Source organism: Protopterus annectens, chromosome 2.part1 (genome assembly GCF_019279795.1).
Source record: "Protopterus annectens isolate FY-2018-M chromosome 2.part1, PAN1.0, whole genome shotgun sequence".
NCBI lineage: Eukaryota > Metazoa > Chordata > Ceratodontiformes > Protopteridae > Protopterus > Protopterus annectens.
The window spans coordinates 1,528,035,004-1,528,053,992 of record NC_056729.1 but is presented as its reverse complement, the minus strand read 5'-3'; the positions used below and the strand labels follow the sequence as shown (position 1 = coordinate 1,528,053,992).

At 39.9% G+C, this 18,989-nt stretch overlaps 1 protein-coding gene across 2 annotated transcripts in view; it reads left to right on the top strand.

The window, feature by feature from the left end:
• Window positions 1–11,874: 11,874 nt before the first annotated feature.
• Window positions 11,875–18,989, top strand: part of LOC122794522 (tumor necrosis factor receptor superfamily member 14-like) — a 430,726-nt gene continuing 423,611 nt past the window's right edge. For both annotated transcript variants that reach the window (XM_044062984.1, XM_044062985.1), the window contains exon 1: window positions 11,875–12,324. In XM_044062984.1, coding sequence (XP_043918919.1) covers window positions 12,235–12,324 — 90 coding nt within the window. In that variant the 5' untranslated portion in view covers window positions 11,875–12,234. The remainder of the gene's footprint in view (window positions 12,325–18,989) is intronic.

The following is an 18,989-nucleotide window of genomic DNA, read 5'->3' as shown; positions in this document are numbered from 1 at the left end:
CACTGCAAGTCAGCATCAAACATTAAGAAACTTTCTTTGAGTCCTGACTAGCACCCTGATAGGTTTAGCAGTGTAGGCACTGTGAATGTTGTTTTATATATATGTTGTCCTTTCTCTGCTGTCCTACAATGACAACTTTCCCCAAAGTCTGAATACACATATAAAATGTCAATGCTGCTCTTGCGTGATCAGAACTGTATACTGCTGTCTAAAGTCTGTAGTGTGTGTGTGTGTGTGTGTGTGTGTGTGTGTGCGTGTGTGTGCGTGTGTGTGCGTGTGTGTGTGCGCACTACCACAGCTCCATGACTCCATCTCATACCCATGAATTCTCCATCACAAAACACAAGAATTTAATATTTGATAACTCCTTCTTTGCAGTTCTTTGCAACACTGATACCCTAGTCTGTCCAAGTCCCTCCCCCACACCATCACACCACCTCACAACCCCTAAGAAAGAAATCTCTGTGGAACTCATAATTCCTTTACTGCTGTTAAAACTTTTCTTCAATGTTATTCTGTAACAACAGCACGTTCCTACAAGAATTCAGCTCTCTGCCTAGACCATGACAACATTCACAGTGCCTACACTGCCAAACCTATGAGAATGCTAGTCAGGACTCTAAGAATGTGCTGTTCTAGAAGCTGTGCACTTTATGTGACTACAAATGTGAATCTTGACACAGTTTTCAGATTAATGAATATGTTCTTGCAAACAACGATCCCACATGCTGACCGTGCTTCCTTATATGCCACATTGCTTTTCTGTGCTATGTTCACATATCCAACCCAGTCATTTACTTAGTAATTCCCTAGCCTTCCCGTACATCACTCAGATAACCCGCATCAACTGACTGTGTGTACAATTGCAGCTATTATGAATCAAATAACAGAGCACTAAACCTACTACCATGCCTAGATGTGCGGCAACTCTGCAGTGTCTCTGTAACGTTGAAGCCCTTCAACCAACTATGAAGCAAAAATTAGCTGGACATTCAGTTACAGAGCCCTAGAGCCATATCACTTGTGGTTTGCCCTTGTTCCCGAAACACACATTTGCTAACTTTCATTTCAAATACAGGTTCTGGTGTAAATTGTTTATTATATAAAAAATATGGAACAACCTTCCCTCTGACCTTCGACTACAAAACTCTACACCCTCCTTCAAAAGCCTACTTAAAACATACCTCTTCACCAACCATCTATGCAACTGTTATTGACCCCCTGAAGCCTCGTCCACTTACTATTTAACACACCATCTGTTCTGGACAACACAAACAACACCTTCTAACTATACCTATCCATGTGTGAGCAATAACCTATATATGAGTGTATGTACGTGTGTGTGTGTGTGTGTGTGTGTGTGTGTGTGTGTGTGTGTGTGTGTATATGTATGCATGTGTATATATATATATATATATATATATATGTATGTATGTGTGTGTGTGTGTTTGGGTGTGCATGTGTATATATATATATATATATATATATATATATATATATATATATATAGTGTATATGCATCTATGTGTATATGTGTGTATGTATGTATATTTGTGTATGTATACTCTTACATGTATATTTGCTTGAATGTATATATGGAAAATGTAAACATTTATATACTCTTATTCAGTTGTGAAATATTTTGCAATGCTCTATCAGGTTCTTATCTAGTCTCATTGTATATTCTGTACACTTGTATTTTCAACCAAAATGAGGAATATTGTCTTATTGTATACTAACGACTATAAAGTCTCCAATCTGTATGCTACTACTCTGTAATGTCTCTTTTGTAAATTTTTCTTCTCTCTGCAAACGTATGGAGTTTTTCTTCCCAGGATTCCGCTGAAAATGGACACTTGTTGTCCAGTCTGACTATCCTGGCAAACAAATGTTAAATAAAAAAATGTTAAATAAAACATAAAAAAGCAGATGCATGGAAGCATGGTAGTGAGCAGATGACACTGACTCACCCATCCTGAGGGGAGGGAGGCAGCTTGGTTTACTGCAGTGGCAATTGTCATAGCATTAAGAGCCAAGGAGTCCCATGCTGCAAGTACTCTACACTTAAACAGGAAATTGCACACATCTGAAAGCTACTGTGCTCCTCTCAAGTTAGCTATAGCGGAGCTTGCAAGGCTCCCACGGGGCTCGGAACAGGACACTTTGCAGAATCTGTATACTGGCCTGCTCCCTAACACCTAAGCCTTGCCTCCACTATGGAAATAAATTGGCCAGAGTGCTCTTGTCCTGATGGAACAATGAATGGGTCACTTGTATGCAGTAAAAGGAGCCAATGGGCCTAGCAAGACATGAGAAAAATAGGTTTAAAACAGATACTATTTTATCATCTCAAAATGGATAACTTATTAGAATCACTCATATTTATGTATTCACCATAATTTATTTTCCTGCATTTGCTTGAGGAGCCAAAGCTTATAGCAGTAAACCATAAGCCTGTATTTTTTTCTGTAGTTATTTTCTGGGTCAGGCCTAGTGATACCACCTCACTACCAAGTAAGACTATTGTTAGGGAGTTTTCTAGGGCAAACTTAATTCAACTTGGAGGCTCTGCAAAATTCCCAGCAATCGCCCACAAATAAATCCAACTGAAGGGCTGCCACATTCACCTCAAAAAATGTTCCTGTACCTGAACAGCTGTATAGAAAAGTCAGTATCCATCTGCCCTAAATAAAATGGTAAATTCATGAATAAATTGCTCTGCTGAAATTTTCTTGTCAATAAACTCTACAACAAAGGAAGGAAAATAATGAAAACTTGTAAAAAATGTATACCCTGTATCAGGATCAGACTGAGACATGCTAGCAAGAAGATAAGAGCATTATTAGAAAATGCTAAGCAAAGTACGAGCTTAAGGTCACTGCAGATACCAGAGGAAATGACAAATCATTCTTCATTTATATCAGGAAAGAAAGGAATAATGTCCAGAAACATACTGAGCTCTTCCATAGTAACATCACACATTATGATCCCCCAGATAAAGCCAATTTATTGTCAGACAAGTTTATGACTCACACCATTGTCCCCATTATTCCTCAAAAATATGTTCTCTTGAAATTACTTTGGAACACGGAATCTATGTCTTAGGCTAAAAATAATACCTCCATTAAACCACACAACATACCAGGCTGCATTCTCATAATGCACTTTTCGAACATGTACTGTAAGCCGCGGTGGTGCAGTGGTAGCATTGTCGCCTCACAGCAAGAGGTTCTCCCGTTCGATTCTCGGCTGGAGTGCCTTCTGTGTGGAGTCTGCATGTCCTCCCCGTGGTCGAGTGGCATTCGAAAGACATGCGCAGAAAGGTCATGTCTTCGTTGAAGGTTGGGCATCGAGCTGGCACCTTGGCACCGTAAAAATCTACTGCCAATCATTAGCGGACCGGAGTTCCGCTATGGCGACCCCTAACCGGGAAAAGCCGAAAGAAGAAGAACAACAACTGAAAGTCCTCAGCCTCAGGCAATCCACAGTATTTGTGCCTGATGTCAGGAAATCAGCCACTGTGAATCCCCTACACAAGGCAGGCCCTCTGTAGCCTTGGATAAATATATACCCATCAGCCTCTACATCATTATGTATTATAAGCAACTTAGCTTATCTAGACACCAACCAGTTTAGTTTTGTGAAGGACAGTCCTGTCTCCTGAACTTAGTGAGTTTCTTTGAAAAGTTTACAGAGACTGTGGACATTTATAATTTCATGCAAAATGCATATCACAACCTGACCAAGGCTTTTGGCACTATCCTTCATACAGGCATTATTGTAAAATTAGATAAACATAATTTGCAACATTAGTCCACCTAATCAAATCACCTGGTGATAATGTTTACACCATTGAGTGGCTAAATCTGACAGAGAATGCAGTCTGTTCCAAATTATCCTGTTTAGAGGATACTGCACACCATAGCTAAAGCCTTAAATCCTTGATCTACACAAATCTGCCCCAGCAGGCACCACCAAGAGTCTGGCTTTCTTCCCACAACTCTATTCAATTTGCAGGTGAGTTTTTGAGATATAAGCACCCAGCATGTTTTTGGCAGGTACCCCACAGACACACAGGGAGAAAGTGCAAACTCTCATGATGATCAGAGATGGATCAAACCATGTACCCTGTGTTTAGGAAGCAAAGACTTTCACCGTTATGCCAACCATGTCGTGTGTCAATCATCATGGTGCATTGTGAATAATGAATATAGGATCTTGTTAGTAATTACTCTGCCCCCAAATGGACAGTCCACCTCTACAAAGAGGCAATTCACAGGCAGAGTCCCTCAGGGATCAGTCCTGGAACTGCTCCTTTTTGGCATTTACTTCTGTGAAGTCAAGGCCAATGTCAGTGACCTCTGGCTGAGAAGTCAAGGCCGATGTCAGTGACCTCTGGCTGACTAAATTTGCAGATGATTGCAAATTAGGAGCTGTCATTGAATCCCCTACTGACACAAATGTTCTCCAGGAAGGGCTAACACAGACAAAGGCCAGACTCAGAGCCATGGACTAAAGCTAAATGCCAAGAAATGCCTAACACTTACCAGGGGTGGATGACTTCCTGAAGGACACTATGATATTGACAACACACCCCTAAGAGTTGACCCAGTAGTTGGGGACTTGGGGACACACATACACAGTAATCTAACCTTTGACCATCACACGTCTACAGCAGTGAGGAAATCATTCTATGTTGTATAACTTATAAACAAAGGTCCAAGGAAGTCATTGTTCCCTGTATTTGGCATTTATCTGACTTATCTTTGAGTACAGTGCCTCCTTTGGTATATACTTAACTAAGCATATCCAACAACTGGAACATCCACAGAGGTTCTTCACTAAAAGAATACAGGGCATAAGTAACATGTCCTGTGCAGACCGCCTCAAGGCCCTATCCCTGTATTCTGTCTCCTACAGGCTGTTGAGGGAGAGATATATGCGTGGCATACAAGGCATTGTCAGACCCCACTTTGATGGACCTCCTGCATATCTGTAAAACAAACAGCACCAGAATTACCCATTCTAAAGACTTAAACCTTGCCTGTGATCTAAATAGGACCTGCTGGAGATACAGGTATGCATCCCAGAGACTAGACTTAAAAAGGCCCTTATGTTTGTTAGCCTAGAAAGTACCTATGAACCTTTTAGTAAATATATCGATAATAAGCCATGGAGGGGTAGGGAGTCAGTCTGGCGGAGGATCACAGACATATACAGTGTTACTACAGGAATTGTTTTAGCTTAGATTTGAAGGTGGGTAGATTGCTGATAAGTCTCAGTGGAACAGGGATCAAGTCCCAAGCTACTGAGATAAAAGTCAAGTAAAAGGCATCAGCAGCCAAGTTATTGGCTTTTTTGTCTGGAGAAGATGGTGATCTTTACATCAGCTGTGCCTATTAAATTTATATGATTGGAGAGTAATTTTAGTCTCAGACAACTGTTAGAATTGTGTATTAATTTATGGATAGTAACTAAGGGTCTATATTAGAACACCGAAAGTTTAAAACTTCAAATGTTCTAATAGCGACCCCTATTCAGGGAATACCTAAAATATCAAACATTCAGAACAGCAAATTTTTTCCCAGGGAACAAATTTGCTGTTCCAAAACACATACACACAACACAAGCACACCATAAAAACAGCAATCCACACACACATACACTTAAAATCCTACATCTAACTCTACACTAAACTGTACATACACTACTATCTATCCACTTACCTTAACCCAAACCCTAACCCTAAGGTCCGTCACTATCACACACTCACCTCACCCGCGCCCTAACCCTAACTCACCTACCCCACCCTAACCCTCACGTCCACACAAATGCACACTTACCTGACCCGCGCCCTAACCCTAACTCACCTAACCTGCACCCTAAAGCTCACGTCCACACAATCGCACACTTACCTGAACCCGACCCATAACTTTCCACCACAGTGCTGAAAATAACGAAGCCACAGAAACAGCCAACCAAATTCTTTCCCTAAGAAAAAATACAGTGTTCTGCAGCTTCACCATTTTCAGCGTTCACTGAATAGGGGTCGATATTAGAATATTCGAAGTTTTAAACTTTCGGTGTTCTAATATAGACCCAATAGCTAACTGTGAATGCTTAAGGTATTGTTGAAGTTCCAGTCAGCTGAGGTTTTCAAGGGCTGTACAGAAGTGAGACCTACAAGATTAATTAATGGTGAATTTCACTGTTTTGTTGTAGCATTTCTCTAGTTTAAGTCTAACTGAACCTTAGAGATTAGTGACTGTTGGGGAGGCATATAAGGAGGGGGCAGGTAGAGGCAATACTTTTGCAGTTCAATGTGGACATTGAGATGATGAATAGATTTAAAAAAACAAATATAATGTGCTTTTGAATTGCTTGCTGTATGTGTACATCAGATTTTAAGAAAACATCTGTGGTTAATCCTTGTAGTTTGGGAGACTACTTCTATCTGAATGCTACTGGAGAAGGAGATGGAAAAGGCAATTTTGAAAGAAGTCTGACCTGGGAGTAAAGATAAGTACTTTTTTAATTAAGCACTAGTTGAGCATTTGTTAGCCATGATTTAATGGAGAAAAATGAATCTTGGGTGAGTTGTTGAGGAATGGAAAAGTTGTAAGCAGAGCAGATGAAGGTACAGTCACTGACATATTGGATCAGGGTAGCATATATACTTGTTCTGTTCAAATAATTTACAAATAGATTCAATAAGGGGGAGGCTAATATGGATCCCTGAATGGAAAAAAATGAGTAGCTATATTTCTGCTTTACTGACTGGTGCCTGTTGGTGAAACAGCAGTGAAACCATTGAAGGGTAGAAAGGGACAGCCCAAGGGCAGAGATTTTTTTCTTAGAAATTATATTTATTTATTGTGGGAGAGTGTGTTACTGTGGTGGTGGTGCTGCGGTAGCTTTGTCGCCTCACAGTAAGACATCCTGTTCGATTCTCAGCTAGACCGTCTTCTGTGTGGAGACATGCTTGAATGGGCGTACCTTCGTTGAAGGTTGTGCGTCAGGGCCGGCAACTTCAGATTCTTGGATTGACCTTTTTAGTAGGCTAGAGACAGGATATGCTATGGCATTTGCTGCTTCCTTTAGGTACTCTGGTAATATATTATCATCAACAAGGGTACTGGGTTTTAGCTAAGAAAGATATTTCTTATTAGTGTACACCAGGATTGGATTTAGGGTAAAAGTTTAACAGTTGAGATTTGGATGCTCTTCCATGTTTCTGTTTTTTGTCTGCTTGGTAGCTTAAAATCAAGGTTACACTTTTTTATGAAGTGTTCATTAAAATGGGTAGTGATTATTTCAGGTTGAGCTACAAGAACTCTTTAGTTTAAAACTGCTGTTTGCACTGATTTTTCGATTTTCTGCATTTAAGGTTTGGACATTCGATTACTTTTTGATTTTGGTATTATTACATTACAGTTTATTGTATTTTAAACTTTGTTTTACTGCAAAGGTTTTTTGTCCCTTGAAGTTTTAAAAGTTGGGAGCACATAACTAGAGAGTAAAAGGTAATATTTATTTATTTATTTATTTGACATTTCTTAACTGGGTTGGTTCAACTAGGCTGCAGAGTCCTTTTTCATTGGAGACCTGAGGAGAAGAGCTCCACAGATAGACAAATACAAAAACAACATCATACATGTTAACATAAATATGTATAAAAAACAGACAAAAGAAAATACAATTTATAAATGAACATGTTATAAAACAGGATTAGTACTGAGGTTCCAAACAGCCTTGGTACCTATTAACTATATAACAATATAACACACGAAGTTAGATTCTATCTAATGAGCACCCTCTGATAGAAATTCATGGTTGGTAGAATGTGAAGTGGCCAAAAATTAATTTGGACTGCAGGCAAGAGATTACCTTCCCTATCAAGGAGCGATATCAGAGTATAGGCAAACAGAAAGGAATAGGGGGATCCTAAGAGAAAGATCAGTGTTTGTAGAGTTTTTAATGGAATCTAGAACAGAAGCTGTTGTTAAAAAAGGATAATTCATGGTTTACCTTTAGAAAGGCGATTCACACTCAGGTGAACAGCAATTGTTTGAAAGGCTGTTTGCAAAGTTTGCAAATGCCGAACAAAAAAAGGTTAAAAAGTGCAATGAGCAAATGCACAGTGACATTCGCTTATTACACATTCGACATTGTGGGGTGGATTGCACTATAGTGGGGATCAGAAAATGGTCCCTTTCCCCACTGTAGTGTGATCTCGGAGATAGAATATTAAAGTAGGGGGGTGTGGGGGTTGCAGAGGGGCTTGCCCCTCTGCTTTACACTTCTTTATTTTTAAGTTCGACATTAATATTTGAAAAACAGCGAATCTGCTTTTTGATTTGCTGTTTTTCGAACATTAAGGACTATTGCCGTTTTCACTTTCATGGTTACGAGTTGCTCATATGAGCATTTGAACCACTATGATTCGGCTTTATAAAGGTAAACCATAATTCATAGGGCATATAAATAACTGCATGATAACTATAGGAATCAATCAGAGGAGGTTAGAAAGGACTGGGAAAAGAGACTGGATAAATAAGTCACATAGAAACAATGGGATGATATATGTATGCATGGCTCCCAAATATGCAACAAAGTCTAGAATATTTAGGATTATTGCTTGAAAGCTTTTGCATAGGTATTTTTATACCTCAAGTAGACTCCAAAGAATGTTTCTTCACGTAGATTGCAAATGCTGGAGGTGTAATAGGGAAGAAAGCTAATTGAAAACATATTTTTGGGGAATGTAATGAGTTAGCAGACTTTAAAACATTCCCTCCAGACTACTCTGTCAGAAATACTTGGTAAGCAAATTGGTGCTATTAAGGAAATGACTTTTTGAGCTGTGATACAGAGTTGCAATTGTCTGAACACATAAGGTCTTGCTGAATTCTGGATAAAACAATTTCTAGAAAATGGAAATCAAAGTCTAAACCAACTATACTAGCAGTAGTGAATAAAGTTACAGAGATAAAAGAACTGGAAGTGAGATCTTAAGAAAGGAGTAGCAGTAAAGTACATAGAAAAAAAGGAATTATGAGAACAATACATGCAGAATAATGTTTTGAAGGAGGAATAATGTTTAAGGGAAGAGAGGAATTGAATTAGCTATTGTAGTGTTTGACTTACAGTGACTGTATAGAAGATTATAAGTGATGTATAATGTTTGCAACTTAAAATATGTCAACATGGTTTGTTTTCACTTATGTAAATGTGTGGTTGCCTATGTCATACGTGATAATTCAATAAAGATGCTTCGTTAGAAAAAAGCGCTCAGTGAATTCATAATCTTAAAGTAATAGTACAATATATTCTAATGCGCATGATCCTTGAATGATGTTTTTTATAAAGTTTCACAAACACACTATCATATATCAGAAACTGTACAGCCTAGAGTTATATTGTTAGAATTGTTTCCTACTGAAATGGTGAAACTTGGAATTCTGAGTGCTGGCAAGACAAATAAAAGACTAAAAACCCAGGAAAAGAGCAAATCTCAAAGATTGCTTTTCTCATTTAAACTTCTTTTTTTTGCAGGAGGGCCAGCCTCTCTGTACCCTCTGATGTGGGAAAGCAAGCCACCCCCCTCCCAAACCTATATATACTAATGCCAAGATCACCATACCTCAGAGTTTTTCAGGATTCACTCATTTTTCAGGACTCACTCTAGTGGGTCCTGAGACTTCAAATAGTTACCATCAGAATACTTTTGTTACTCAGATGTGAGTTTTCATGTGTCCGCAAGAGATTCCTGTTTGTTGAGATATGTATTTTATTTATTTATTTATTTTAAAGCTGTTGACTGGAGACGTCTGGCTGGGCACAAAGGTTCCTTTTTAGTGAAGCCTGGGGAGAACAGCTCCAGTACACACAGTAAAAACAAAATCTTTTATATTATATAATATTAGCAATGTCAGGCAGTATACATTTAAAATAAAATTTACAATGTCAAAATAAATAAGATAGTAACTACACATACAGAAGTAAGGCTTCTTATAGTAATTATACCCTATACAGATATAGTTAAATAACTATGCAGTAGGATAACTTCACAATACAGTGTACTGAATTATTTACAAAGGGTGGGAAACAAAAGGTTTATTTAATTTTCAGGCATACAAACCACTAAGATTAAGTATATAACCAACACTATAAATAAAACTGACTATCTCTCAAGGTATTTAAATTACAGTACAAATATCAGGCAACCTTCTTCAGCATCATCTAAATTTCACCTGATGCCCTGCAGCAGTTTGTAAGTCACTTGATTTTGGAAATATTACATACCTTCATAATTATCAGAAACAAAAGCAATGTCTCCAGTACAGATAAATAATAAATAAGTTGTAATAAAAATAAATACCCATTTGTATTACTGAAAAATTCAACAAACAATGTATACCCCTAAACTGTCAACTGGACTGCAAATTGGTTATCCAACAGATACCAAGTTGTGAAAGTTGCTGGTTTACTTTCTGAATGTAACATTGTAACTAGTGGGATGCCACAGGAATCATTTCTGGACCCTTTCCTGTTTGACTTTTATTTTGCAGACATTCAAGCCAATATCTCAGATGTGTGATTGTTTGCTGATGACTGCAAACTGGGCACTGTTATCTGCACATTCACTGGTACAAAATCACTCCAACAAGGTTCGGAATATTCACATACAACGAATATCAAAAATGGTCCCAAATGAAATGAAAAAGAGTGCTGTATAGTAGCTTTAGCAGAAAGGTTGTTCCCAACTCACAAATTACAATTGGTATTCCTCTTCAGACAGAGAAGGTCATAAGAGACCTAGGCATGTATGTGGATAGCTTTATCTTGTTATATCATGTTTCCACCACAGTCAGGAAATCCTATCAGGCCCAGTTAATTTCATTTCTCAAGGGAGTATCTTCAAGATCCAAATAAGTCAACCTACCACTGTACTGTGCCCTTATCAGACCATCAGTTAGTCCCCCAAATGACTTAACCATCCTGCAGAGAGGCTTGTCCCAAAATAAATACCCTGTGACAAAATCATGAACTTAAACTAGATGCCAAAAAATGCGTTATTGTATCCTTTGGGATGTCATCTACTCCAGCAAACTACCACACTGACAATACACCCCTAAGTTGTGACCCAGTTGTTCTGAATTTGGGAACTTAAATGTGGATCGTGACCTAACTTTTGACAAACATATCTATTGTTGTAAGAAAGTTCTTCTGTATTGCACAGTTTATAAATGAAGGGATTGTGTCTAGACTTCAGGATATCATTGTCTACCTTTACTTAGCCCTCATTAGGCCAATAATTGAATATAATGCCTCCTTTGGCATATATCTGCCCAGACAAATGCAACAACAGGAATGCCCACAGAGATACCTTTCTGAAAGAATACAAGGTCTTAACAACATGTCCTTAGAAAATGTATGCTAATGCCCAACCTGTTATTCTATTAAATTTCTAAGTTTGTGAGAGTAATATTTAAAAACTGGCCCTGTTTTGGGGCCTTTGTCCCAGTTTTATGGCTTTGTTTCGTGAGGTTGAGAAGTAAATGAACAGGATAATCGTTTCTTATTTAGATGAAAAGGATCAACGAATTTAATCTTATTTAGATTAAATGGTTCGATAAATAAAATACATAACATTTACTTTTCTCGCAACTCCAACTTTCTGTCGTATATACAAAAAATGTAATGGTACCTTTATATATATATATATATATATATATATATATATATATATATATATATATATAAGCGATAGATTTACCTTATTTACCTTTTCTCGCAACTCCGTATTAGCCTGTGAGTGAAAGAAAGCAAAGCAGAGTGGAATGAGTAGCCCCGCCCCATGACATAAACAAGGGCCCTTCAGCCGGGACCGTAAGGGCGAGCTTTTCCGAAATAAGGAAATGAAAGTTATTGCTGCAATGTTGTTTTTTTAAGTGTGTGTGTTTTGTGTTTATGTTTTAGAAACAGAAAGAAAACCTGTATCTTGTTTCTTTGTTCGAGGCCAGCAGGAACGGAATGTGGTACTTGGAGAAAGAAATGGTAGCGAAGAGCTGATGTGACTAGATCCGACTACACAAGAAGCGCAAGTCGAAATGGCTGACTTGTTTTGGTTGTTTGGAAGTTGGGAGCGGGGCTGCGGCAAAGTTCTTTTAATGACGCTTTGTTAAAAAGAATGGCAAATTACTGACTATGTAGCTGCATCATTAATAGTTTATGCGTTGGAAAGACTTGATTTTATTTATAATATTAATTATAAACATGGCTTTACGTGACATTGAGAAAAACGCTGGCGTGGCAGTAATGGTAAGCGAAAACGTTTAAATTCTCCATTTTTATCTGTACACCATTGAGTCGCTGGTAGTTTTACTTTTCCACTGCCGTTGTTGTTAACTTAAGACTGATAACCTATGCAGAATTTGGGCAATAATCAATCTGATCTGTAATCTTCTAGGTTCTGTCTGCTCAGGGTGGGTACAAAAAATTGACCGTGAACTACATCTGATAAACAAGCTGGTGGCCACGATGTTCGTCGTTTCCCATTGCTGCAGTCCTGACAAATTGGACTGCAGCAATGGAGATCCTCGAACATCTACATTTATGGAAGGTACAAAACTGTACTTTTCCTGGCAACCGGTCCACTATTGTCCTGTACATAAATAATGATTTGATCCTTGGTTGTTGTTGTTTGTTTACTTTAAATACGATGACAGTATATTAGTAGTCTGCACCGTAAAGGGTTATTTCAAGTATAGTAACACATCTGTATCCCTTTTCCCATTTTTTGCACACTGTGTCGGGGTGTCCTTTCAATAGTGACAATCATCTACAGGCGGTAGCGTTGTTACCTCACAGCAAGAGGTTCTCCTGTTCGATTCTTGGGGTGGGAGTGCCTTTCTGTGTGAAGTGTGCATGCCCTCCCCGCGGTTGAGTGGGCGTTTGAAAGACATGGGTGAATGGGCGTGCCTTCGTTGAAGGTTGGGCGTCGGGCTGGCAACTCGACACCATAAAAAACAACTGCCAATCATTAGCGGACCGGAGTTCAGCTGTGGCGACCCCTAACCGTGAAAAGCCGAAAGACAAACAGCAATCTACAGCTGCCGCTCTTTCAACACCACGTGACGCACTCGGGTCAGTTTAGAGTGTCCAGTCCACCTACTGCTGCATGTCTTTAGAAAGCTGGAGTGAACGGGAGCACCCAGTGGAAACCCAAACGAACAGTGTAGGATATGGCAGACACTGCACAGAAGGCACTACGGCCGAGAATCGAACGTAGGAATCTCTTGCTGTGACTGTGAGGCGACAACACTATATTTTGTACAAGATATTTACAAGTCTGTTCCGAAACATGATGATCTGGGTGTACGGCTGCATCACCTCATTTACATTTTCAAAACTACATACCAGTGAAATTATGTTGATTGCAATTCATTTTATAGCATCACTTTTTTTTCCGTGCAAATTATGTATAGTGACGGACAGTCGATGAGTATTCAAAGAGCACCGTGCTGGGCTAGGGGTATTACGGATGATGGGGCTTGGGCTTGTTCAGGTTTTGCTACTGTGCATCTGGGGGCGATCTTTCTCAATTTAAGCTTTAAGTCAATTCATTTCAGTAAAATCGAAACCACTTTTTGCCCAGAATTTCGCAGTGCGCATTGGACGTCCTCTGACTCAGAGGTAGTATGTTCTTGTTTGCAGGGCTGCCACCAGATTTTTGCCTCATATTTTTGATCTGTGTCTCAAAAAATTGTGGTCCCACAGTTATTTATGGCTTTGTCTAGATTTTTTGTTGTAAGAGATCGAGAGGTATGTTTTTTTGGGGAGGACTGCAATACTTATGCTCCCCCCCCCCACCATCCCCTTATTTAATGTATCCTTTGCTGAAGTGCACCAAGCAACATCTGAAAGTGCAGTACATTTTATTTACACATCTGTTGCCACTTTTAACCATACAGATGTTACTTTAGAGGTATATTTTATATTCTTCTTATGGAAAGCATGCTTCATATAGGACTATGCAGTAAACAATAGATCAGGCAGTTCCAGTTATGTAATGCTATATATTGAGATGTGAAAAAATGTACTTGCCTGAGTAGAGTGAGTATGCCTAGCAGCATCTTTGAGTTAAAAGGACGAAGGTCTGACATCTATACAACTTTAGTCCAAAATCTCGTATTACATTTCATTTGTGTTCTAGTTAGTTTTGAGGTTAAAATCTTTTCCCCACAAGAATGAATGCACCAAGTGCCATATTTTGACTTTTTTTTTTCCCCAGAAGAATCACAAGAATAGACTGTTCCTCGTGTTTTGGCTATTTCTATAACACTCCAGGAAAAACTATAATTGTAGAACAGCTCCACCTAACATAAAATCTTTTTTACACCTATTTCATTTATGTTTACCAACAGGGTGTAAAATAATGAATTTGCCACCTTTTCAAATGTCCATGGTTTTCTAGGATAATTTATATCCACAACCAGTTCAAAAGACCAAATTTCAATATTTTACTAAAGTAAAAGGTAATTTGTATAAAACTGACTTGTTTCTGTCCCTTCACAAAATATTATAGGTTCATAGGTTAGTACTAGGCTATCTGCCCAAGTGCTTCTATAAGCCTAGCCAGAATGCGTTGGCTATCGTCACCCCCTTAGATAAGTTCCCTGTGCCTCTGTGTAGCAGAGCCACTGCAGTGATCCCTGGGGGTAAATTTTCTGTTTCCCATCCACTCTAAAAGGTTTCTCTTGAAGAGTGTTAGATAGGGGCTCTGCCTAATGTAGGTTGGAATCCTGTTCCAAAGCATGGGGGAGTTTCTGGGACAGGAATATATCCATACAGCACGTCCTATTTATCGTTGTGGTGAAGTTTAGATCCCTAGAGCATGTGGCTCTCGGGGGGGGGGGGGGGGGTTAGGTGGAGCATGTCCAACAGTTCTGGTTTGGACATGGCCTGTCAGGCAGAGATCACCTCTGAGTAAGCGGTATGCACCCGAGTACAGCTGGCGTTTCTTCAGTCAGTCTGCATAGGGCATCTGTTTTGAGGCTAGTAATCCTCTTGGTGAGGTTCTTCTGTGGTCTTTCCAGCTGTTGCAGGTGTCTTGTAAGGTACATCCCAAATGGGGTGTTGTACTCTATGATGGGCCTGATGAGTAGAGGGGCACAATAACCTTTTGTTCTAGGTGCAAACCCTTTTGTGATTAGGTGGGCCACATAAAAGGATTTTCTAACCACCTTGGCAGTATGATTATCAAAGGAGAGGTTACTATCTACTTCTGTCCCCAGATCCCTTATTACATTTTCTGTATTTAGGGGACTACGCGGTCTTTGCACGGTCTAGGTAGGCTGTGTGGACCTCCTTTCCCTCGTCTAGAGCCTTGGTAACTGTCTCAAAGAAGTCCATCAGGTTTAGGAGGCATGATCTGCCCTTAAAACCAAACTGGGTCGAGTTCAATGTTTGGAGGTTCCCAATGTCTCGGTTAAAGGACAACCGCGCCCTCAGACTCAAAAAAACATATTAATTTCATCATGGTTTGATGTTTCCTACATTTTAATAGCACTCTGAGACTATTTTGAGCTTTTTAGATATTTTTAGATGCAATTTCTGACTGACCACATGGTGTCTGGCATATTGAAAAAATTCAGACTGTTTACTCTGCCTCTAAGTATCCCAAAATGTTATCCTTTTTCAATGACCACTTAAAACACAAGCAGTGCAAATGCTACAGAACAGAACTGAAAGGTGCATTTTGTAGCTCTTTCATCTTAGAAATGCTAAATTGCTTTCTTTTGTGAAGGCTGAAGTCTAGCTCTTCAAGGAATCTCCCCTTCCACTTCACACCTACCTTCCCTAGCTGTCAAAGAGCCAAGGGTAATTTGACCAATTATCTGCATGTGATTGACAGCTCGTCACAGCAGGTGACCAGAGTAATGTACTGTTTGCTTGTCAGCCTTTTCCTCCTTACAGTGGGAGACATTTTTTGTTGCACTACTCCTGTCAAATTTAAAACCAAGCTACATAGCACTGGCAATAATCCCTGCTTTGCAAAGCAATCTGCCACTTATTTTCCCTTCCTGTTTAAATAGCTAACAAACGATGCACTATAAACTTGAAATATTTTAGACTTGCATGACAGCACCCACATGCTTTTTTGAGTCAATATTTAAAAAAAACTATGGTAGTGCATACACACACACGCAGACACACACACTGCTTTACTTCTACAATGATTTAGATTTTATTTTTACATATTATAGCAGTGTACTAACCAAGCAGAGAAATCTGGTTCAAAAGCAAGGATAAATTGATCCTGAAATACCTATGAACCTCAGCGCAAGAAATTAGGACAAAGCCATACATAGAAGTGGGACAAAGGCACAAATGGAAAAGCGCAGTCCAGGTCTGAACTGTCTGCAAACGCTACAGTTAACTTTGAGTATGTGTCTACCTGTTTGAGCCAATATTAATTTTCCCCTGGAGAGCACTCTGCTTTGGCTTGTAAGCAGCCCCCCCACCACACACACACACACACACACACACACACACACATTCCACTTTCTCTTATTCCCTTCTGTTAGCAAATAGTATCCGCCATAACTCATCAATACTGTGTGTTTGTAAATTTAAACTATGACCACAGTAGCCTACTGATACAAGGTTATCCTGTTTTTCCATCTGAGAAATTAAGAAAGGACTTATTGTTTCAGAGCAGTCCTTGGTCAACTGTGATTGTTTCTTAACACATACTTGCCTTTGCTTTGTGATTGTTTCCAGCCCCCTCATACGAGCAACTAACAGGGTCTCTACCCGCTTTACTCCCCACCCTGCCCCCTATTCCCTCCCGCCCCAGGTGGTCCCACCTTTATTGGACTCAAAACCCCTCCCATCTTTCCAATAGTCAACCACAGCGCTAACCCAACACTACCTCCTCCATCTTCCCACTACTGTCACACCTCCTCAACTAACATAGGTTCATACTAGGCTTATCTGCCCTAGGGCATTTATAAGTCTAGCCAGAGTTGTGTGGCTTTCACCACCCCTTAGGTTGAAGAATACTATACCCATTAGTTTGCCGTGCCTCTGTCCAGCAGTGATACAGAGATGATCCCCGGGGTAAACCTACGATCTCCCATCCACTGGTCAAGATTCCTCTTGAACAGAGCCAGTGAGGTGCTCTGTCTCACATGGACCGGGATTCTGTTCCACAGCATAAGGAGTCTCTGGGTGATGAATCTGTCCCTCCAGCACGTCCTATTTATATCCGTGTTGAGGTTTAAGTCTCTTGCTCTTGTGGCTCTGGTGGATTTGGACTTTTTGAGGTGGAGCATGTCCATTAATTCCGGGTTGGACATGGCCTTGTATGTCAGGCACAGGTCACGTCTGAGCAGACTGTATGCGACTGAATAGAGCTGGAGTTTCTTCAGTCGGGCAGCATATGGCTTATTTTTGAGCCCCTTTATCCTTTTGGTGAGGAACTTTTGGGGTCTTTCCAATTGCTGCAGGTGTCGGGTAAGATACATTCCGAATGGGGCATTGTACTCAATCATTGGTCTGATAAGTGAAGAGTACAGGGGAACAATGACCTCACATGTACCAGCATACCTTACCTATGCTCACTGCATGCACTCTCCTTGCATATCTTACATCCTACTAAAGCTCCATCATTCCCCCACTCAACCACTACCACTGTACTACTACTCACACCATCACTCATGTCTCACCCACACTCAACTCCCCTCCCACTAGCTCAAGAACCATCCCTATGCACCCCCCACATATTCTACCAACTATATTACTCAAACATAAAGCAGCCCTACAACTTAACATAGTAACCCTCCCACCATACCTAGTACCCACAGAGCACAATCATAAAGTTTCCCTTATAAACAAACACATTCAAAAACTGAGAGAACTAATAATCTCATGCATATCAAAACTAGCCCTAAGTGGAGACATCCACCCCAACCAATTACTGCCCCGTAGCTATTCTCGCTCCACTCTCCAAAATACTAGAGAGACACATACACTCTCCGGTCTCAGACTACCTTCTTACTAACAACCTCCTTTCCAGTACTCAGCATGGTTTCTGACCAAACCATAGTACCACCACTGCCTTACTCTCCTTCACTAACACTATCCTTCAGCATAAAAACAATGGCTATCTCTCCTCTGCTACTTTCCTAGACCTATCTAAAGCAATTGACATGGTCCCACACAAACAACTTATCTCTGTCCTCAATAACCTGTCCTTCTCACAATCAGTCACCAACTGGTTTCAGATTTACCTGTCTGACCGCCAACAATCCGTTGTATGGCAGAATGACATCTCCCCAACTACCTGTCTCCATAGGGGTTCCCCAAGGATCCATCCTTGGACCCCTACTCTTCTCTGTTTACACCAATAATCTAGCCTCTGCCACCAAACATGGCACACTAATACAATATGCAGATGACTCAACCATCATCTGCTTAGCCCAGTCCCTACCGAAATTGCAAAAAGTCACACAGGAAGCCTTTTCCTCTGTTGAAACATGGTTATCCGATGCCCAATTAATACTCAACCCAAACAAAACTAAACTACTCATCTTCCAACACACCAAACATACTCAAAACAACCCTCACTTTAACATCACAGCAAAAGACAACACCACTATATACCCAACTGAACACACCAAATTGCTAGGAGTGGAAACAGAAAATAAACTAATATTTGACATTCACATATCCATGACCATAAAAAAAGTCCACAAAAAACTAGGAGCATTATACAGAAAAGAGCAATTTCTCACCAAAGCAGCAAAGATTTCAATAGCAAATTCCCACCTTATCTCCACCCTACTTTATGCCTCTCCAATATATACCAACCTAAGGCAATGTGGTCTTAACAAGCTAGAGACCTGCTACAACAAAAATCGCCAAATTCGCCACAGGGGCATCCTACTGTAGTCACCACTGTCTCTCACTTGTTGAACTGG